Source organism: Echiichthys vipera (assembly GCF_963691815.1).
Source record: "Echiichthys vipera genome assembly, chromosome: 1".
NCBI lineage: Eukaryota > Metazoa > Chordata > Actinopteri > Perciformes > Trachinidae > Echiichthys > Echiichthys vipera.
This window is the reverse complement of record NC_139826.1, coordinates 26,035,116-26,058,754: the sequence shown is the minus strand read 5'-3', so window position 1 is coordinate 26,058,754 and position 23,639 is coordinate 26,035,116. Positions and strand designations below refer to the sequence as shown.

At 38.5% G+C, this 23,639-nt stretch overlaps 3 protein-coding genes across 3 annotated transcripts in view; 2 read left to right on the top strand and 1 right to left on the bottom strand.

The window, feature by feature from the left end:
* Window positions 1-11,152: 11,152 nt before the first annotated feature.
* On the top strand, window positions 11,153-14,359 carry terb2 (telomere repeat binding bouquet formation protein 2; the record flags this gene model as incomplete). The annotated part of the gene is made up of 6 exons (XM_083920339.1): window positions 11,153-11,216; window positions 12,256-12,337; window positions 12,450-12,589; window positions 12,920-12,981; window positions 13,376-13,427; window positions 14,247-14,359. The coding sequence occupies 6 exons, from the start codon at window positions 11,153-11,155 to the stop codon at window positions 14,357-14,359; spliced, it is 513 nt and encodes a 170-aa protein (XP_083776465.1).
* A 1,876-nt stretch (window positions 14,360-16,235) lies between these two features.
* Window positions 16,236-21,054, top strand: sord (sorbitol dehydrogenase). Its single transcript, XM_083915622.1, has 9 exons — window positions 16,236-16,503; window positions 16,607-16,640; window positions 17,187-17,351; window positions 17,681-17,840; window positions 18,014-18,132; window positions 19,408-19,473; window positions 19,595-19,773; window positions 20,229-20,350; window positions 20,539-21,054. The coding sequence occupies exons 1-9, from the start codon at window positions 16,450-16,452 to the stop codon at window positions 20,702-20,704; spliced, it is 1,065 nt and encodes a 354-aa protein (XP_083771748.1). The 5' UTR covers window positions 16,236-16,449; the 3' UTR covers window positions 20,705-21,054.
* A 962-nt stretch (window positions 21,055-22,016) lies between these two features.
* Window positions 22,017-23,639, bottom strand: part of apba2b (amyloid beta (A4) precursor protein-binding, family A, member 2b) — a 64,046-nt gene continuing 62,423 nt past the window's right edge. The window contains exon 15 of the mRNA XM_083917416.1: window positions 22,017-23,269. Within this exon, the coding sequence (XP_083773542.1) occupies window positions 23,198-23,269 (72 nt within the window). The 3' untranslated portion in view covers window positions 22,017-23,197. The remainder of the gene's footprint in view (window positions 23,270-23,639) is intronic.

Here is a 23,639-nt window from a genome sequence, read left to right as displayed (position 1 = left end):
GTGTGGTTCTATATGACCGCTGTGGCTAGCTAGTCGCCAAACTCTCATGAGAGTGGATTCATTTTGGTACCATTTGGAACTGTTTTAAAAGACGAAAGATTAGAAGACGTTTTTTTTTGTTGTTTTTTTTTACATATAATTGGCATATATTAAGAGATAAGTGAACAATTGACAAAGGGACACCGGATCAAAACTGGGAAAATGTATTTTTCATCTCATTGGGGCTTTAAAGTAATAATAAGTACTTAATTCCATTTTTTTTTTTTACCACATTCAAAATCAATCAAGTTAATGCATCAATCAATATGGACATCTGTCCATATTGAACTGACAACTCCGTCGAAAACACCACGCTCAACTTCACCGCACCACAAACTGTATGGGTTGTAGTTGCTGCAGCAGTGGGTGAATCACACAAATCGCTAAAATCGAAGGACGTTTGGGCTGATAGGTTGCGAGCAAAACCATAAAAAAAACATATTTTTTTCCTACATCTGGGTACAAAAGGGATTGAATGCATGGAGATGTTTCTATACTACTTGGTACTGGGTTATTTCCGGCGATACTTTAAGTGGAGGAAGGAAAAGAGACAGTAAATAACTGAGACGTCTGCCAGTACAGGTGTCAGCCATCTCACTGATGGACTTCCTGACAACCTCAGCACACAGGGCCGGGCTGTCCCAACTCTTTTTCTCACTCATGTATAAGCTGCTTAGATAAGTGGAAGTCTCTTCTCGAGGTAGCTGCTGGATAAGAGGACTAGTCAAATTTCCAAGGCCTCAGACTTGGAGGTGCCATTTCTCCTCCTGACAGCATCACGCTCGAACAACCTCACTACACGTTGGAGATTACAGTAAAGCCAGAACAACATCATCCACAAATAGCAGAGATGCTACCGTAATGTCACTTATCTCTCAGCACTCTTATCAAGACTCCTGTGCTGGTTGGATATTTTTGACTTCGTGCTAAGAAAGTGAACACACCTGTCATTCTACGTGATATGGAATGGCAAGCATGTGAAAAACAGCTTTCTCTAAACCCATAAAATACACGAAGACTAGATTAGAAAATTCATGAGCATATCACAGATCCCCTAGCAAAGAAGGCAAACTAGATTTAAAACACTCCACAACCTCAATTAGTATTGAAACGATAGTCGATTAATTGAAAAGTAATACCTTTTTCAGTTTCATAGCACTGGAAAGGTAATATTTTGGGGGATTTTGCTATTGATCAAACAAGACAAGCAAGTGGAGCCGTCACCTTCATCTCTAGGAAATTGTGGCCAGCATTTTTCACCATATTCTAAACCAAAGTCTTAATTGATTAAAGGAATAGTATGACTTTTGGAGAAATAGGCTCATTAGCTCTCTTGCCAAGAATTAAGTGAGAAGATCGATACAAGCCTCATGTCTATATGGTGACAGAACCTCTTGATGGCCCCTGGTGGCTGGCTGCAGTATAGGGCATAAATCTCGCCCCCTCTATGTTAACAGATGGTTCAGACTACAAAAAGTACACATCAAATATTTTTTTCCAAAAGATAGTTCCTGTCGTTTTAGGTACTTCTGATCATGATGATATGTTCACATTTAATTTTTTCTGATACATTTGGTTTGAATTAGTTTGATGCTATAAAAACAGGATGAAACATCATGATCGACAGCTGTCATTGACTTCAGTCCACACCCCGATCACTACTGTGCAGACTCTGGCTCCATATGATGTCAACAGCACAAGATGTTGTTAGTTTCTCCCCAATTTCAGATCTTATTCCTGCTTGAAAATGTTTGATATTCTGTCATTTTTGGTTTAGAAGCCTTTATTCGTGATTTTTCGCTGTAAAAAAGTGATAAAGGTGCCACTTTACTCCACTACAGTCAGTCTAAAACAGTCCTGTGTTCATGTCATTACATCTAGTGGGTATCAACTAGCATCTACCACGTATATGGGATATTTTGACTTCATTTTTGTACAATGGGAGAAAGTAGAGACGCATCATCCATCTTAATGTCCAGACTGATATGGATCTTCTCATCTCACTCCTGCCAAGAAAGTGAATAAGCATATTTTCCAAAATATCCAGTCCAGAGATCAATTCATCCATGCCCCTAATAATTATAATAATTATTGGGGCAACCACACTCGACGGTATCAGGTTCTTTATCACCATTGAGGTCATCAGCATACTCCATGTAAATTAGAGGGCCTTTTCAGTCAGGGATTTTGATTGTGAAGTGACTCACGTTGTATGCTTCTGCCCTACGGAGGTACGCGCAGCAACAGTCAGAAATACTTCAATGACTCCAGTCAGCTTGTCCCCTGCTCTCATTGCCTCGTAGCAGAGATCTACAACAGTAACACAAGCAGGCAGATTAGTCTCAACAGTTTAGAATTTGCCACCATAATGATAGCCTCAGCAGTCCTGCTTTTTGGCCTTGGCATCGAGAGAAAAATCATAAAATAAGCAACCTTATACAACCAGAGCATAATTTCAAACTGTTCTTACTAACTTTTTTTAATGTAAGCTTTGGACATTCCTTTGCATAACACTTACAACGGTTGTCTATTGCTAATGTAGCTATTATTGTAAATTATATTATTTCCTACAAAACGTTTGTACCAGTTTCACACTAACCATCCAAGGAGGACAACATAACTAGATTACATGGTAGAGGCCTTTTTAACTGAAGAGATACAGTTTAGATCTGTCCCTTCCGTTCCCGTGACAGCAGGTTACAGAAAACAGAGCTACAAGTTTGAGTGATACTTCCTAAACACAAGTTGTGTGTGTGAGTGTTATACGAAGAGGACAGGGCCTGTGTTTAGATAGGGGCATCCTGTGCTAGTAAAACAAGAAGGAACAGGTCTTCTGAGAATAAGAAATAAGCCAGACGGCCAATAATATTCGTTAAGTTCTTCATCGCTGTTTACATTGATCTGTGATAAATGGAAAAACCTGACACTGCAGTCAGTTTGTGTTTCAGTAATGTTGTATGTAAACTTTATATATCCACATTTAAGTGGATATTAATCATTAGTTCTGTTATAGTCTCAGGCTAATATCATGTTTTTGACTACTAGTGGCACTGTAGAACAGTTTTTTTTAAATGAGTGGTTAAATGAGTGGTTCGTGAGTGATTGTTTTGTTTGTCTTGTGCACATGCACAAAGGATCACATGTGCATACCGGTGGTGCTGCCGAACATGTCACACTATAGCCCTATTCGGACAGGACTAGTTTAATGTTGGGACGTGGGGTACGGTCATTTTTACCAGAAGTTTTAATCCTGTCCGAACGTGCCATGTCAGTAATTATTCTGGAGAATGTTCTTTAAAAAAGGACAGCGATTTTCACCTTCTGTAAAACGGTCCGTAAAAAATACCTCAGGTAAAACTAGATAGATAACTGATTCTGTCCTTTAGTTTCGTGTTTACTTAATTTTGTGATATCTAGAAAAAACACAGCACACACATGGGGAAAGGGAGGTGAAGAAGTGCATAAATTGAGTAACCACTTCCGACCTCTGGCAGAATACAGGGATTTCTTATTCTGGTGCAAATTGGTCAGTTATAATACAGATGTCCTGAAGTAAGATTATTTTATCCCACGTCCCCACATTAAACTAATCCTGTTCGAATAGTAGAATAGAAGCTGCAATGTGCCAACAAAAGTAGAGGAGGAAGACTTGTACCTGTATGCACATGTATGCAAGCAATGCAGGTTTTTAAAGAGTTTGCTTTAAAACATACTTTACCAATTTCATTCAAGGTCTGCATCAAGGCAACGTTCAGATGAGCGGTGTTTGGCCTATCTCTTTGGCAGAAGTCCCCACAGAGCACCGCAGATATCTAATATTAAAATGGGTAAAGTATTCTCTTTGAGTGTCTTACAGATGTTTGCACTTGTGCACTGTTCAGAAACACTGAATGTGACCATTACTTCTGTTTGTTGACTCCATAGGGCATCTTTAAGAGAAGGATATAAATGCATCTTTCACTTCTGTCCCCCCAGGAAAAACATAGAAAGTAGGATGAATTGTAGATTCGTAAACTCAACAGGCAAAGTCAGAGAAGACAGCTAGAAAAGATGATGGGAGGAAAGGTAAAAAAAAGAAAGGAAATTCAGGTCATTAATCTAGATGGCTGGTGCTCAGTGGGGTGCTAACTCCAGGGAGCTGCCATTTCTTAGTGATTACATCCTCCAAACCCCAAAAGATGACTCATCGTGGACCCAAGTAACTAAGAGGGCAAACAACATTCACACATGGTCTGGCATGGCAGCATGACAATCCTTGGTGAGACACAAACTTCTCTACAGTCAGTCAAAACTTTGATTCTGTTGACAGTTTTTGTCTTGCAGGTGCCCTCTGTTCAACTACATCTTTCACTCTGTGTGTTGCCTAACCTCTGTGCGGCCTTGCGAATGTATAAACAAGTGCATGTGAATTTGCACGTGGCTGTGATGCATATATGAGTCTACAGTATATGCCTGCCTCAAAATGAGTCTGTTACCCTAAAGGTAAGCCTGTGGAGCCTGCAACGTTTCCTCTCACCCTACTGTCAGGCGCTACTCAGCTGTTTCCCTACATGGATTCTTAACGGTCTGGGGAGCAATGTACCCTCCTGTCCCTCCTCAGCACACCAACACACCCCAGTGACCCAACCAGGGTTAAAAGTCAGCATAGAGCCTACAGCTAGCATCAAAGCGGTCACTCTGGCAAACTTTCCTTTTCTCCTCTGCTTCACTTTAACAGAGTTACAAGCTTGAGCTCATAGAGCTGGGAAAAAAATATTTCCCTCTGAAATGTTCACATTCAATTTAGTTTTAGCTTTTAATGCAATGGTAGGTTAGGTAGATAAGGATTGGATGTATAGTTTGTAATTTTGACATTTTGGTTGTAGAGATTTCCCCAGTAAGATGAATAAGGTGCAAGGTGGATAACATAATATTTAAATACCACAGTGACGGTTTATGTGTATTGTTTTAAACCGAAACTGTTTAGCAGTCTGTACGAAATATTATGGCAATCCATGCAATAGTGGTCTAAAACATATTACTCAATGCCACAAACGTCAACCTACAGGTGCACAAGTGATTGTGCAAAATTTGATGGCAACAGATATTGAAATATTTCAGCATGGACCAAAGCGGTGGACCGTCCAGCCTGACTGACTAACATCCATACAGCCACTAGCATGACTAAAAATCAATATTGTCCTCAATGACCCAGTTCACCCAGAGACATTAAAGTGATAGCTGCTACATTATAAACGGCATGGTGAAATCTCCAACAAAAGGCCCATGTACAGTATATCAGTATATATCTTCATATCACCACAGCTCAGATGCTCTCCTCATTTTCGCAACTACTGACATTAATCACTTTAGGACATAATTTCCGGTTTCTGAGTGCATCCTTACTTAATGTAGCTATGTGAGGTTGAAGACACTCCATATTTTCAGTTTAGTAATGGACACTCTAGGCTCCCAATCTGTGTTACCGGTTAGAGACACACTACATCAAAGATGAAGCTGAGAATAAAACCCCATACTGCGGTGGCCTTAATCCTTCAACACCTGTGATTTGAAGCACACTCCTTTGATGTTGTTGGTTCAGCTAGAGAGAAAGAGACTTGATAGGGAGAGAAACAGAGAGAAATGGGGAGGAAATACACTGCTCGTTTAACACAGAACTAAAGTGGAAGTTTGGAGACGGATTGGTGCGGATAACAAATCAACACTTCTATAACTCTTCAATGATGCAACTCCAGTAAGGTTTACTGCTCCATTTCACTGACAAAGTGCTGAATGTATTGAAAATGCTGACTGGCTATCTGGTTATGTCTGGAAGCAGTAAATATATAAAATTGAAAACCAGCAGCAATTCATAAAGACACCAGTTGTCATCGAACATGTCTGGGAGCACTGGACATTATTTATAAAGATTTTTCCTTGATCCAGACCTCCCTGAACTGGATCATCCCCAACAACCCACCAATGTCTCCACAATCCTTATATAGTTGGGAAATCATTAAAAATTGTGTTTTTTTCTGTGTAATGTTCACGCTGCTCATTATTTACGCTTTCTGGTGAACACGTTTCATTAGAGATTACATACATGAAGATGAATCAGCTCTAATTCCCTTGTGAATATAGCCTTCGCTTCACCAAACCGTCCAATTAAAACATATGTAGTACAGCTCCTCTTACTGCATCACTCCATCTGAAACGTAGCCACAGCAAAAACCAAAGGAGTCCAAGACAAATCGAAACAGTCAGAGCCTCCAGGAAAACCCAAACAGCATCTCTACTCCAGGATTACAGTTTGATCTCAAAGGAAGGCAAGTCTATATAATGAAAATACCGTTATCGCATTATACTTCTACGGTAACATATCAGGGTTTAAACGATTAGCTGATAAATGAGTCAAATAAAAGAAAATGTACAGAAACAAATTTGTTATTTAAGAGTCCGTGCAGAGTACAAAATTATCACCATTATCCAAATGGTGGTAAAGGGTTAGGTTATTGTCACTGGGTGTGACGGCTGCTCCCTGAGTTAACAAAGTTCAGCTTTTGGCTCGACTGATGCACCTCACATTTTTGAGGCAGTAAGATACGCAGTATGTTAATGCAGCATGCAGATATTGTACTGGTGTCAGCCTCTCTGGTTTCCTTAGTCTTCTATGACTTATAATTGAATACATTTGGGTTATGGATTGTTGATTGGACAAAACTGGTGATTCAAAGATCTCACCTTGGACCCTGGGAAAATGTGGTTTTTCAGACATACCATATTTTCAGACATTTTATAGACCCATTTATCAATTAAATCTAAAATCATTGTTAGTTGCAGCACTAAAACATACAACCACCAACTGCAATCATACAACAACAATGGCAATACAATAATCTAGGCTACCACACAATGGAACAAAATCATAAGAGACAGAGAGGAGATGGATGAGCCCGGGGCAGCCAGCTTTGCCACCGCAGGCCATTTACTCTGTCCAGCAGAAGGGATGCTGAAAGGACGAATTCAGCACAACGAAAACAAAGGGGAGGAAGAGGACAGATCCTGTCATTTTTACATAATTCAGATTATATGAATTATTCCTGGACATCAGAGGAAACACAAACACACAACAGGCCAGAGTCAAAGAAAAGAGCAAGAGACATGTAAAATGGAACAGATGGAATATGAATTCACTAAACGGCCCAGTTGCAACATGAACATTAAATAAGAGCTGCAGCTAACAATCATTTTCTTTTGGATTGATTAATTGATAAATGTGAAAACAATGCCCATCATTTTTACAGAGCATAAGGTGACATATTTGAAAAACTTGTCCAGCCACACAACCCACAACACAAAGGTATTTCATTTATTATCCCATGAGACCAGGACCAGAGAAAGTCAGGCAATTTATCGATTCATTCATCAACTAATGGTTTCACTTAATTAGGGCTGCAATTAACAATTATTTATGGATTTGTCTTTTGACTAAGAAATAACTAAAAAATGCCCATCATAACAACCCAACGATATGCAGTTTACAATGATGTAAAACAGACAATAACACACGTCAAATCCTTACAATTAAGAAGCTGAATTCAGAGAATATTTTGCATTTTTGCTTGATAAATGATCCACTAATCAATTCATCGACTAATTGTCTCAGCATTAATATTTACAGTATTTCATTTATCCTTGGAAGACATAACCTACATTATAAAGTCTTGGTAATGATTAGCCAGAAAGAAATCGAACATAAATCATTTCTGTGGACAGTTAAATCCATTTTCTAGCAATATATGTAACCATACAGTATGTTTCGTTTGCAAGTATATTAAAATGACGACAATCTTAATATTATAAAAGGTCTTGTCTTCTTCTAAGGTCAATAAATAACAGATAGATGATTAATTTTGCCTCCTGCTGATGTTAAACCTCAGTGCATATACCACCAACCAGCCCCTCTCTCCAGTGCTTTGTTCTGAGCGGAGCATGTTGGGGGGTTGGGTGTAAGAAACAGGGTGTGGCTTCGCTGCTGTTGCTGAACTCTGTCTCCATCAAATGATGGTATATGTGCAGGAAAGCTGCTGAAAATATTACAAACATTCATGCAGTGGAGTATCTGCCTTTGCACATAAATATCACCCCCTTTCACGCCAGCAGGCAGGTGTACTAGGCAATCCCTTAGACCTGTAATAGCCTCAGACACATCCACCATTCCCTTCAGTGACACAGTGTGAGGCATCTCTGGTTTCTCAGAGTTCAAACAAGCATAGCCCATCAGTTTTACCAGCAATCCTGCTGTACAGCAATATCTCCCTTAATAGCCTGCCGCTGTTATAAAACACAAGGTTACATGACATTATTGAGCTTTGTAAACAGGAGTCAACGGGTTCTGTTTGTGTGAGTGTGTCGGTGTGGTAGCAATGAGTGCCTGACCCGCAGACAACCCCGCTGAGGATGTTATAGAAGATATAGAACATAAAGCAATTGTGTTGATGTCTACACACTGCCATAAACTGCTGTCCAACATGTGAGTGAATCTACAAGCCAGTGCACAGACCCGGGTGTTAATGTGTACAAGATTTGACAACATAATAGCTGAAATAAAAAAATGTATCAGCTTTTTAGCAGTAAGAGGTTTAATTTATCTCCAGCAAACATGTCTGGTTGCTGAACATTAGATTAAACTCTGCTAACAAATTCATAAAAAAAGATGAGTTAAAAGCTGGGACACATTACCACCCTTACTGAAAGCTGCACCATTATTCAATCACCAGCTCAATGTTACAGTGAACATAGCTTTGCTTTCCAAAAGGTACACTTTGAAGATATGGAAATACACTTCCTGTAGAGACTAAAATGTATTCAATGGCAGCTGCACTGATGAAATGAAAAAAAAAAAGTCACAATGGCTCGATCAACACATGATAAATGTGATGTTGGACCAGACTGTTATATGCCATATAAAAGGGCCATGACTTGGTGATCAACTGTTACAAAATATTACCATCTGGTGGTGAATTTGTAGTAATGCAAACAACACTGCTGCTAGGTGACTAAATGGAAACTCTCAATAAACAGCAAGATAAATGTAACAGATTCTTCCACATGTGACAATAAATGGTTCGATTAGAGTAAAAATGACATAAATAAGTTGCTACAGCGGCCATCACAGTCACCAGATCTCAGTCCAGTTGAACACCTAAGTGAGATTTTGGACCAATGTTTTAGACTGAATGCGGGGTTGTCCTGTGTTCAATAATATTCTTATGATAATCCCACACCTTTGTCTGTAAATATATTTGTCAATTTCTCAATAAGCAAAAGGCCAAGGTATGAATATTCTGTTACTCTCTGAATAATTGAACTGGGCACACAGAGATTAAATCCACAGCTCTATACGATATGTTAAATATACATTTCTGTAAATGGTGAACAGAACAGGGCCCACAATGGATCCCTGAGGAACGCACATCTTATCGATATAAAAAAAGGGGGGGCACACAATACAATGTGCAGTCAGGAGGATTATTATTTTATGTGTATGTCAGTTAGAAATTATATTTTTCACCATTTCATCTCATCTCATTTCAACAGGTGGAGGTTGTAAGGAAAGAAAAAAAAAGGATCTAGGTTAATCAATCTTCTTGCAGCTCCAAAACACTAGGGTTGAATGACCTTTGAAAAGAAAACATCAGATAAATACTGTGGTCACCCAGTTCATTCACAAACCTCTTGTGTGTGACATTTGCTGTTGGATCCTCTTTTTCGCTCCTCTCCATCCACAGAGGCCACGTCTGACAAAGACACATTAAAGAAACATATAAGAAGAACAAATTGAAGAACAGAACTTGCATAACACTAGTTTTCCCGCAGGGGGCTACAGGCAAAGCAAGTTTATTTGTATAGCACCTTTTATCAACAAGGTAATTCAAAGTGGTTTACATAAAACATTTAAAACATTAGAAAGAAACACATATACAATTACATTCAGATAAAATAATTTTAAGAATTAACACAAAAAGCAAATAAAATAAGAATAAAAAATAAAACCAAGAATATCAAAGGAATGTTCAATGGCATGCCATTGCTCGGCAAAATCTTTGGTCCTTGTTAACTTCCTGTCAGCTGATTCAGATTCAGAATTCATGCGTTAGGTCTACATCTTTGAAAAGGTCTATAGAAGATACAGTGCAGTAAAACAATTAATACATTGTTTATTTTACTGAGGAACAGAAGTCTTCAGCGCTAAAAATGTAAATAAGACGGTTAGGCAGGATACTCGTAATGTTTGACCTGGCTGCAGACTGCAGAGGCAGATTGATGCACAGGTTGGCCTAGGCTGTAGCCTAGGGTCCCCAGGTGTGCAGGGTCCCCGAACTGGCCACACTATTTTAATTTCTTTTATAATTTACCTCACTGGGAAAAAAACAAACTTGCCTCCTATTTGGGCTCTAGACACATTAAAAACAGTCACTGATTGGACAGACATGGGACACATTTACCCAAGGGGCAAAATGTCAGAAAGGAAATGTGATAGGGGAGCACGAAAAAGAAAAGCACAACGACTGGAAGAACAACGGGACCATGATCCACCATAATCCTAAATTGACAGGATTTTTCAAGGCTGTGGACTCTTCTTCTGTTCTAGCGGGGCGGGGTTTCTCTCTGATAAAGCATAATTTCTAATCTAGGTCGCCCAAGCAAACCAGGCCCCTGACCCCCTGAATCCGCCACTGCCTGGATGTGACGTCATCATCAACGTTACCATAGCTACCAAGGCTAGAACTACCCAAAACAGCAAAGTGTGGCTTTGTTTTACAGTACTCGTGTTTAAGGCTTTATGTTTTTTTGTAACACATAACAACTTAACATTAAGTACAAACACAGCCATATACCCCACCTCCTATGCTCCAAACGGTCAAATATTACCGGTAGCTCTGGTTGTTTTGGTTAGTCGTCGATTTCGCCGAATTTCCATATTTCCGACCGTATTCGACAGCATGTAAATGCAGCAGAGCCGTTTGAGCGCCAAACGAAATCCTGGTGTTTTATAACAAAGATAAAACAGAGCCGGTTAACTTACTTTAGCTCAAAAGAGAACAACTTTACAAAAGATAGAACTGTAGTCATGTTTAGGAATAAGTCTGCCTGGTTTTCAACGAGTGTGCCCCAGCCATGTCACAACTTTTGGAGTAAGTTACCTATTAACAAGTCAATGTTTGTCACAGGTTAACTAATCACCTGCGAAATCATGCTTTAGCTATCAGTTAGCAGGTCATGATATATTATTCTTTTTTATAGAAAATATCTTTATTTCAGATTAAGAACAAGGAGACAATTAGCAAAAATAGAAGACCAGTGTGCAAATAATACAGTAAAAATATAGCTAAATATATATAAAATAATAAATAAAGGTTGAATATGTAAAATCTTTATTAAAAGCTATATTTAAAAAAGTAATGATACACCCACGGGGCGTTTGAGGGATACAGAATGAAAGTATTGCTTTTCCATAAAAAAATATTTAGCCTGAATTAAAACATTTTTTATGGGTTTAACAATGTCTTTCTGTCACGTTCTGTTTCCATGGTACCAGCCAATAGTGTCGGCATTGCGGGTTGCCAGGGTTGTCTATTGTGTGGTGCAGCTGCTGTAGGCTGGCACTGGTGCTGCTTTAACTGCCCCAGAGACGGGCAAAAAACGAGAGTCAATATCGGCCAAGCATTCACTGGATGGACTTAGATAAAGAAGTTTGGCATTTAAACACACGCTCAAATGGCTAGATTTCTCCTTGATCCGTAAGCCAACTTTCAGGTTTACTTGGCTGTAACAGCTAACTGTAACTGTCAGTCAAACTCCTCTGCAATACTTGTTTTATGGTGCGATTTCCCGGAGGGGATGGGTTCAAACAGGCTCAAACAGACTCCTGTCTCCTGTAGGCTACTGACAAACCTGGCAACCCGAGTGCTTTTAATTATTTTCTATTGTTATATGCGACTACGATCTTGAGACACTAGATGGCGGTTTTCTGCTCATTCTCCATATTCAACCTAAAATTGACACAATCTTTTTTTTTTTTTACTTAACAGAGACTTGTATTATGTTTAAAAAGAGAATATATACATCACCTATACGGACACAATGTTGGACATACATTTGCATTTGAAACACATTTAGTTTTGGTGCTTTGATCCTGCTTTTTGGTCAAAATATGTAATGTGTGTCTTATAGTGTTGGAGGGTGGGACCACTGCTGGTTGGAGAACAGCGGATTACCTTTTCAGTGAGGATGCTACATATCCTGATACTCTGAGGTGAGCCTGGTGAAGAAATGGAAAAGCTACACATTTTTTATCATAAAGCAAATAATTGTGAGTATTTTGGTGTAATCGTCTGCAAGCTATATATTTTTGTGATGTTTTTCAGGATATTTGAGAGCAAAGACTATCTCTGGAACAAGGTGGTGATTTTTCACAGCTTGTTTCTGTCCACCTGTGAGAAGCGACAGAGTGTGAGGTCTGCGTGCATTGGTCATTATGTGCTGCCTCCAGCCTCAGTACAGGATGGTGAGGACTTATACACATTTAATGATTTGTTGAAGGTTGAAGCATACAGTGGTTCCCAACCGTGGTCAGAACCTGAAATGAGGTCCCAAGATAAGTCATGGGAAATAAACACACTAACAAACATATTTCTGATACACACATTGTTTATTTTTCATATTATTCTATAATCTTAACCATCTTAATCAACTTGCTGAAAGACAAATTTACACCAATGTGGACATTTAAGTCAATCTATCTAATTTATCTTTTGCTTAATGATTGATTCATTTCAAAGTCAACCAATTTAATGTATTATAACTCATAAAATGTTTCCTCTTGTTATCATTTAAGCTGTGAGATACGTGGTTGGGAGGTTGATTTGGGAGTGTGAAGATGAGCAGTCAGTGGCACCGGTAAGTGCACCAATCAATATCATTATCACAAATTATTGAGACAAATAATATTTACAACATATGGCACATACGATGCATGTCAGGCCAAAGCTCTACCACAACTCTAGACACGACATGTCACAACCAAAAAGACTGATCCAATTCCCCACAACAATTACCGCAGCGTATACACAAATATTACCTACATACAACCTCAAATATCAACACAAACAATGCAATACATAACAACACACACATACACAAATGCGGTTTTATTAAATCGGATTAAGTATAATATAGAGGTAGGGGAATGAACTAAAATAAGTCTTAAAAAAAAGATTGATAAAAAAGTAAAATGAATAAAGATTGTTGTTCATATAATAATAATTAAAATAGACAAATAATTCTTCATCAGTGTAACAATGTCCTAACTCTGTTGAGATCGGCCCACTGGGCACAGGACCAAGGTACCACGTAGGCGCCCCCAACCACCCTCCGCAGCAGAGCATAGCTGATTGTTTATATTGAGATACCTGTGACTGTACCTGCGCACATGCACACACAATCGAGCGTCATAATAAGATCTACACTTCCTGACAGATTCTCTTAATCCTCCGTGACCTTTTCGTCCGTATGTCAACAGACGGCAGGGGAGGAGAGCACAAGCCCTTTAGTTTGTTTATTTATTCTTTTTTATTCCCATCCTCCCTCATGACTTAGTTGTTCCCATCCCTTTAAGAATTTCAAGGTTTGTAGTTTCCTTTTAGATGTTAATCTTTCCGTCATCCAGTGTGTTTTGATGTGATTTAAAGTCTAAAATTCTTTAAATTTGCCTTTTGTTTTACCGGGTTTCCATAAGAGTTTTAGTTGCCAGACTGAAGATGATTGCAGTGAAGTCAGCACAAGCAAGTATGTTAAGTTATCCTTGTGGATATTAATATTATCTAAATCTCAGTAAATTGTAAAGTGTCCAATTAATTAAGTCCTTATACTCTTTTGGTAGTTCTGAACCATCTGACACCCACTCATCAGAAAGTGAAGCCTGTCCATGTTCTCCTTATCCAGTTAGTGACACGCGCACAGGTGAAATGTTTACTATTATTTACCGTGTGTCATTTGAGAAAATGTCTGTGATGTCTCTAATTAGATAATACTAGATTATTGAAGGTCTGGTGTAATCCGTATTTAGATTACGAGACAATGTTTAACATCTGCTGGAAGAAGTTTCCTGTGTAGTTGAGTGTTTTAACATTTCGCCCTATTTTCTGTTGACTGTTGACCTACAGGGTACGTCAGCATGGAATACCTGCAGAAAAATTCAGGTGATCTGTGTGATTTCCGTTCCAGATGTTTCCAATGCTCCAGCTGTAAAGCCCACTGCTGCCTGCCGCACACGTAAACAAACATGTAGTGAAAGAACAGCGCATTAACAAAGAACATGTAGCAGTTGTGCTATTCACAGATGCAAGCTGTAGGTAATGTTCTGTCAAATGAGTTATTATGTTTCTTTATTATGCCTCCATTGCCTACCTGCAGTTGTATACACTGACTAAATGAATATATCAGTGTAACATGGCAAATGCTGCTCTCATCTGGTCATTTTATACATCATTTCAACGCATCTTCTTATAGTTTTTTCCCTCTAACATAGTCCACATTTTTTCATATTATCCAATGAAATGGGCACATAGGTCGATGTTTTAAATACATAGTTTCTCACATCTATGGAATCTGTGACAGTGTAGCAGTCCCGGGAATTAAACTTGTGCTCAACTCACATGCTTTAACTTAGGCTGTAGTCTTAAGAAATAGACATAGTGTTTTGTGTTTTTGAATCATCCAATACAGTGGTTAAGTTTCTGTGTTTCACTGGTTACTGATTTATTTTCATGAATAAAAATGTTTCAAAAAATATCCGCTCTCTTTCACAAATCACATTCTATATATAACAATAATAATAATTATCATATTTTAATGAGAATTATTGAATCATTTTCTGGTTCCTAAGATATCCTTACAACCAACAACAGAGTTTGGGAATTTCAATAAGAAATTTAAGGCACACATCTCTCTGCAATGTATTCTTGCTAATTACATGATGTATTGTTGCCATATTTTGAGAATCTTGATAAATACAGGGTTCGTACAGGTGCTTGAAATCCTTGAAAATGCTTGAATTTTAATGTTGTGTTTTCAAGGTTTGAATAGTGCTTGAATTTTGGATAAAGTGCTTGAAATTGTATTTGTATTGCATTTCTTTTGCAACAAAAAGCTATAGAATATAAATGTAATTCCTTATCCCTTTGGTGCTACAAAACACAATTTTAGCACAATACCATATCTTTTAATGGAATACAAAAAGGTGAAATAATCATAGGGACAAGCGGTTGAAGATGAATGAATGAATGAATATGTATACGTAGAAACCTTGGAAAAGGTGGACGGACCCTGTAAATATCTTATTTTAATTACTTATAATGCTGAACATTTCATACCAGTAAAAAGCAGTAATGTATAATCAATAAACGTAATGTAAAATACACATGATATAATAACGACTTTATTCAGGACACAATGGAAGGTCCACAGTATAGAAAAAAGTAGAGCAATAAATATATAGTACAATTTATATCCATTTAAATAAAAAAGGAATAGGTCACAAGGTCATAAGCGCAGCTGCATTTCTGTGGATGTGGACAGCTCTTGTGTTTTTTGTGAGCATGCTAAAGAAACTTTAAATATATATTTTTAAATGTACTGTCACTATGCAATCTTGGTCGACTTGTGTTTTTATATCTTCCCCCATGTTAACAATTCATACTGCTTTTCCGTTAGAGGTGTGAGATGTTATTATGGAAATAAGTGTCTTCAGTAATTAGATAATTATTTCATTTTATTTGGTAAATGTTTTATTCACAAGCAAAAGTTTTCAGCCTCCAAACCAACCTTTTCTCATTTTTTAATTCAATTCAATCCACTGTAAACCCCTAGACTTAGTCAAAAACAAAAAAAGACTAGTTTAAGGCAACCATGAAAAGATATTTGATATAAACCTTGGCATTAAATGAAATTTATGATAACAGAGATTAATACATACATCCATGTATTGACATGACGATGTTTATTTATTGATTGATTGATTGATTTTTTATTTTATAAGATATCCTTGCTGTATTTATTTTATTGTTTTTTATGTGAAAAAGCTCTCATGTGTTGTGTTATATATTAGTATTTGACACTCTCTGTATAAATTGAATATTTTAATAAAAATAAAGAAAGAGTTTCCGGTCACCCCTACATGTTGGACTCTTCCGCGGGTCTTCGACCAATCACGGGCTTTGTTTTGGTGCCGGCCCCGCTAACAGGAAGCCTGCTGCCGCTGCTGTACTTTGACACTTACAGAACCAGAAGAGAAATCTGTCTTTGGTCTCTGGTTCGTCTGTCTGGTTCCTCTTCACCCTCCTGTATCCGCTCCGTGTTGCATCAGTCATGGCGGAGGAGAATCTGTCCGCGGTGCTGTACGCGCAGGGAGACCTCCGGCTGGTAAGAGACCGACCGACAGCGTGCACCATGCGCATGCGACAACTAGTTTCAGCCCGTGTGAATTAAACTGCAACCTTTTCTGCTTTTTGTGCATCTCTCTCAGGAAAAACGCCCCATCCCGGAGCCAGGACCTAATGGTATTATATGTGTTCACCTGGTGGAGCTCATGTGTGTTTACTTTAATGAAAATATAGATATGCATTTGGAAATATGTGAATATGGTGTGCACGTTATGCAAGGTTACTATAAGTTGAATTAATTACATTTACTTTAACCCAATTACTACTCTGTTTCATCTCCATTTGTTTTCCTAGAGGAATACATTTTAAACTGCAGAGAAAAAAGCTTTTATGGCTTTGAAATGTATTTTAATATGAGTCAGAACTACATTTTGACATTTTTTTATACATGTTTTAATTTTTTTGTGAATATTTGTGACTTGCATGTCAACTTACAGTGACTGGTGTCACAAATAGATATTTGTAACAGGTTTCCTTTTTGTTAGGGTCACTAGTTTAGTCTGATTTGGCCATTTTGTTGCACAGTATTTTAATTACTGAACAAATGAAGACTGCAATCATTCTAGTCTGTAGTGTCTTTTTGTGACAAAGGTGACCAACCATGCATACCCTCTTATTAATCCGTACTGGACCCCTCTCTTGCGTTTAATGTTTTGTACCCAGAGGTTTTGCTCCAGATGCACTCTGTAGGAATCTGTGGATCAGATGTTCACTACTGGACACATGGGCGAATCGGGGATTTTGTGGTCACGAAACCGATGGTGTTGGGGCACGAGGCAGCAGGGCGGGTGGTGAAGGTCGGATCTGCCGTCAAGCACCTTAAAGTAGGTGAGTTTTGTGTGTGTGCGCTGGGAAATACCAAAGGCAGTGTCTTATGCAATGTGCAGTGCAGAAATCTGACATGTTGTTTAAAGGAAACCTCTCAAACAATATTTATAATTCATAAAGGTTATATTACAAAAAGGTTATATTACTTCTGTTGACTCCTGTTATACGCAGTACCCCTGCATTAAAACGTGCATTCATGGCACTGTAGTGTCAAACACCGTTCATTATTCTGCTGCAATGTCTCACTTACAATGTTATAATATCAACATCATGTTCACTCTCAGCCACATTTTTATCTGGACAAACTCAAATTCACTGTGTTTTTTTAGGGGACAGGGTGGCCATTGAGCCCGGAGTGCCCCGGGAAATGGACGAGTTCTTCAAAAACGGACAATATAACTTGAGTCCTACCATCTTCTTCTGTGCCACGCCCCCCGATGATGGGAATCTGTGCCGATACTACAAGCACAGTGCCAACTTCTGTTACAAGTAACAGGTTTTTTATGATTGCGTGGCTTTGCACCAGATTACATAAATAACTGCCTGATGTCTTGACTGCAGACTGTCTCTGTTGCCTAACCTTTGCATGTATCCTTTTTTTCTCCTCATTTCCTCTTTATGTCTTTTTTTTTTTTTTTTATGTGTCTTCTTTTTCCACCCAGGCTGCCTGATAATGTGACATTTGAGGAGGGAGCGCTAATCGAACCTCTGTCTGTGGGGATCCACGCCTGTCGCAGAGCCGGCGTGACCCTCGGCAACACCGTCCTCATCTGCGGTGCAGGTAAAAAAATGACTCAAAACGATAAAACTCACACAATAAAACAAGTCAAAACTTTTAGTAGGAGAATTCCATCAACAAGATACTACATGCTGCATTACAGGACACGCTGCAAATGTAGTTAAAACGAGGTGATTGCACTGTTTGTGTAACATGCTCCTGCAAGTAAGGAATCTAGTTTAACACACATCAGTGGGTGAATCATTGTGAGGGAGTGAAAAACTAGTGAACCTTAAAACCCCTTGTAAGAGACTTAATATTTAACTTAATATTTATTTAACAAATCCCTTCTGTTGCAAAAACAAGCTTAAGAACAATGGAGTAATACTAGAGAATACCAATAAAGGTAAAGCTATACAGTGTAGATTCAGGGGGAACACATAATGACTCCTTTTCTCTGTATCAGAACATTAAAATGTTAAGCTTCAAAACATATTTATAATCATGCTCAGTCATTGTCTTTAAGTGTTTGATATTAACTGCTCTGGTTTTGATGTCCCCCCTGTGGTTATAGATTTTTCTTTTTTTATCCCCAGCGAGGATATGTTATTCCTGCGTCATCTGTAAAAAATAAATTGCATCCCATATTCCTGCCAGTCATTAAGCAATACTATCTATTCTAAAAAGACATTATTGATCCGAGGCGAATAAACTCACCTTTTTAAGGGGAGGAATCACACAGAGACATGTCGCTACAGGCCCTGCTGCTTCAAAAACACTGTGGCAAAGCTCATTGGGTAAAACAGCACGGTGCGCCTGATAATTATGCACCGCAGAGCCGAGGTTTGATTTTGTGCAACCAGCATCAGACTGTTGTAAAATAACCAGAGAACCCATTGTGCTTGTGCACATCGAGCAAATCTTGATTAATGATGAGCCTCTTCTTTGCAGTCAGTGTTGGAGACTGACTTTGAAAACAGTTCACTCAGCACCGAAGACAATTGTAAATCACTTAAAAGTTCTCACTCCACTTATAGACCTTTTCAACGTAATTCCATTGCTAGGGTCCTTGTTGACTTCCTGTCAGTTGATGCCATTCACATCACTGCGACAGGAAACAAACTAGGGCACATTTACAATGTTTGTATTTTAGGTATCCCCATAAAAAAGAAAATACAGTATAAATATATATATAATCAGTTATCCACTGATAAAGTGTGTCCCTGTATAGATATGGGGCACCTGCTTTACCAGGTGAGCTACTGAGCGGTCCAGCACACTTCATATTTAACACATTCTCGACAGTAGACATCTTGTTTATTTCTTGTCTTTCCACAGGACCTATTGGGTTGGTCTGTTTGCTTGTGGCCAAGGCGATGGGGGCCTCGCAGGTCATCATCACCGGTAAAACACACACACACACACACTTTATCAACATCTATCTCAACTGAAGTGACACAACATGTGGTAACATCCTCTCTTTAGCTCTTTCTGTTCATCTCTAATCCACCTTCGCTGTGTTCAGATCTGTTCCCTGAGCGTCTGACGATGGCCAAAGAGTTGGGTGCAGACTTCCAGCTGACGGTGAAGAGAGGAGATGGACCTCAGCAGCTGGCCAAGAGTGTAGAGGACATGCTGGGCGCTCAGCCTCATGTTACAATTGAATGCTCTGGTGTGGAGAGCAGCATTCAAACTGCCATCTATGTATGTGACTACTCAATGAAGACTGTTTAAAGATGTATGCAGAAATGTGAAGTAGCTCCGTACGAACTATAGACTAATCTGAGGTACTTGTACCTTACTTAAGTTTTTCCATTTCATGCAACATTATACTTTTACTACTATACTTCAATACTGCGTTAACCTGACTTGTTACTTGATTGTAAAATGTGTTTTAGCAGTAACAGTAATTAAAATAGTTAAAATTAGCTCCACCTCAACCTACTAAAACAGGGAATCTGTAATAGTATTCAGATGTAGAACAATAGAAAACAGTTTTAGTTTTGATACTTACATACAGTATTGGAGTATTTTATACTGTTTTTAATTAAGTAAACATCTGAATACTTTCTCCTCCATTTCCACTACAGTTTAAGTTTAAGTATTTGCAGAACCATAAAATAATTAAATTAATAATTCATCTTTTTTTTGCCTGTCAGGCGACGCGTCCAGCAGGCGTGGTGGCGCTGGTTGGCATGGGCTCCGAAATGGCCACTATTCCTCTGCTCCATGCTGCCATAAGAGAAGTGGACATCAGAGGAATTTTCCGCTACCGCAACACGTAAGAAAATACCCATGAACTACTCTTTTTGTTCTATAAGCAGATGTTTAAAGCGAAGCTGGAAGAAAATTCTATTTGAGAGTAATAATTAGACCTTTATGTCCTTTGCTGAAGCTTAACTCATGTAATATATTAGGTATCACAGAAATTGAACTCTTGAGTAAAATGTTTGTCTTGCTGTGTTGCAGCTGGCCGATGGCCATTGCCATGTTGGCGTCAGGTAAAGTGAACGTGAAACCCCTCATCACCCACCGTTTCCCCCTGGAGCAGGTAGCCCAGGCCTTTGAGACCACACGTCAGGGTCTCGGGGTAAAGGTCATGTTAAAGTGTGACCAGAATGACCAGAAGCCTTGAACCGACCCGCTCCAGTGAAACAAACCTGACCCGCCTGAGAGCCACTCAGCATGACAGGCAGACATAAACACAAACTGGACATTGACCCTGAGAGTGATAACAGAGAGGTTCAAAGTGACACACTAATAACAGCACTGAGGACAGACTGCAGTACTGCCTGCAGGCCACAGATTTAACAAGCATCAAATGGTACGAGTAATTATTTTATGATGCTTAACTTTGTTATGTGACCAACATTTTAATTATTTTATGGCTATATAGAATTTGTTTTATTTTGAATTTGATAATTTTACAAACGGCTACTGTAGTAAAAAAAAATTATAATCCTGAAATAAAAAGATTTAAGTAAAATGTGAGGTGGCTTTTTATATTTTTTTTTTCACAGAACCTTCACTACCTAAATACAGACATTAGGGGGAACTAGAGACTCAGTGGAAACTTACAGCAGTGCACTTCCCTGTCCCATTTCTATTCTAGATACTATTAGTACATGATATGTTATATTTAAAGTTGTGCTCTTGACTGGTGTCCCCTAAAACCAATACATTGGTATTTTTACAAAGAGCAATTATTAAAATGAAAAACACATCGATTGACAAAGTCATTCAAAACTGGAATGACAGAATAAAGCACCTGCGAGGGATACAGAAAGTATACCTCTGGGCTCTGCAGGTACCAAACCTGGAAGGATACTTACTTACATTTAAGTTTATTTACTGATTTAAACTAGAAAGGAAAAAAAACTGAACTATGTATGCACATTTGAAAACTTCACTAAAAAGGATTAAATATGTTTTTGCGTTTTACTTTTCTGAAGTCATCTGACCTAATTTTTTTTGTTTTCTTATGCACCTGTGGGTGGCTCCTCATTCTACATCTGCTTATTTTAATAATACTTCATATGTAGTGTGGAATTGAGACACTTCTATAATTAAACTGAACTCTGAAATTCACTAAAAGTAAAAAAAAATAAAAAAAATATTGTTTTTTTTAATCTATTTTTCTTTTTTGTTTTCTGTTGCTGGCAGCAATAGGCTTCCATACGAAACAGGCTAATCAGGAAAGTACATTTTTACAGGAGAAAAACCTCCAGTCGGTGCCCAGGCTTCCCTTTCATAAAGCAAATACAACCTTTTTTGTTCGTTTTTTTAGAAACACAACCAGCCAAGTTCAGCTCAGATTTTATTATCTTGCCATAATGACATGAAACTACTTCACGAGGCATGCACACATATAATGTTCATATGGTTAAAAGTTACTACAATGCATTGTAAAACCTTCACCCGGTGGTAAGGCTTGTTTCTGTCACAGTGTGTGATTCACAGTTCTCTCTTTCCCTCTCGAGACTGAATGCCAACATACAGGTGGGGAGTTGTTTGCGGTAACTAAACCTCTGTGTTTTGTCTTTTTCTAACATGAGCACAATACCAGACAAGTTGCTCTTTTTATGTACAGACATTCTAATACTGCTTATGGCAATGGGACAGCTCGCACAACACAGTTACATTCACAATCCACTCATAGTTTGCATGAGTGTCAGTCAGGAACACTAAAGATGAACATAGAGTAGAGTTGCACACAAAAGAAACTTCATTTTTCATACATGTGACTTTGATATCAAAAGCATAATTGATGCATGTTATTAGTTTTTTCTCGGTTGCTTGTTGTTTAAATGTGTGTGAGTCTTTGTACATGAGATTTAGAAAAGACTTCAGAGGAACTTGTGTATTGCCGTTATATGAAGAAAATCAAAAGGATATGGCGTTTCTCCCATAAACCCCTGCTGCGAGCATTGGTTTGATTCACATGTACAATATATCAACATAGCATATTTTAAAACCCAACATTTCAAACACTTATCATTCCCCTTTTCACTGGCAACTACTAAGATATCCGGCATTTAATTGTGTCTTTGCCGTCATTACGGACCATTTTAATTCAACAGCGAGATTCAATAAATATTTACAATGCAGCTGTGGCCCCTCCCTCCCCCGCCGCCTTCACTCGCAATATTAGCAAAATATGTATTTACATGAGAAATAAATAGAGAACAAAAATGAAACTATACAAGAAGTATAGTAGAAGTATCATATTGCATTACATGAATATAAAAAAATAAATTGTGACACATTCGCTTGATAAGTCCATCCACACGATCTCACAAAAGTGACACGGAGAAGCACAGACAGGACAATTAAATAACACGCACACGCACACGCACACGCACACACACACACTCTCTGTCTCTTCAAGTGGTCAAATGGAAAGTCATCTCATGTCAATAAAATAGCCACTGCATGTTAAGCACAGACAAGGGAGCAATGATGAAGATTCAGAGCTGATTCAGTCATCAAAGAAAAAAAAAAATAGAGAAATGAATTGAAAGGGAGAAGCAATCTTCCTCCCCCCGGTCTCTGGTCATCTTGGTTTGCCCCTGTGAGATAACCAATCACAGCTGACGGCCCGTCTTGTGGAACGGTCCCTGGCCATCGTTTATATGTACATAGGTGTCTCCTGTCCGGTTAGAAGTCTGAACATGGCTGCCGGCATGGTCTTCATGTGAATCTGGCAAAAAACAACAATCTCTATTAAAAGGGACAAACATTTTCTTATAGATATTTCATGTTGTACAAGTGTATTTTAATTCATTTTAACATGTTTTAAAGGTAAATTTAAACTTTAAATCGTCCACTAGTCACTATATAGTTCACCATACAGCATTGTTGTTCCAATGTCTAGTGGGATTATTATATCCTGTTATTATTTAAGATATAATGCCCATCAACATGTCCATTATCAGGTTAGCCTGGCATCACCAGACAAGTCGCAAATGCGTATTAGTGATTGGTTGAAAACACGGGTTTGGCAGATTCGCCTGGTTTCCCAGCTACGAGGAGAACGCCAGAACCGACTGACAGCAATTATGTAGAATCCC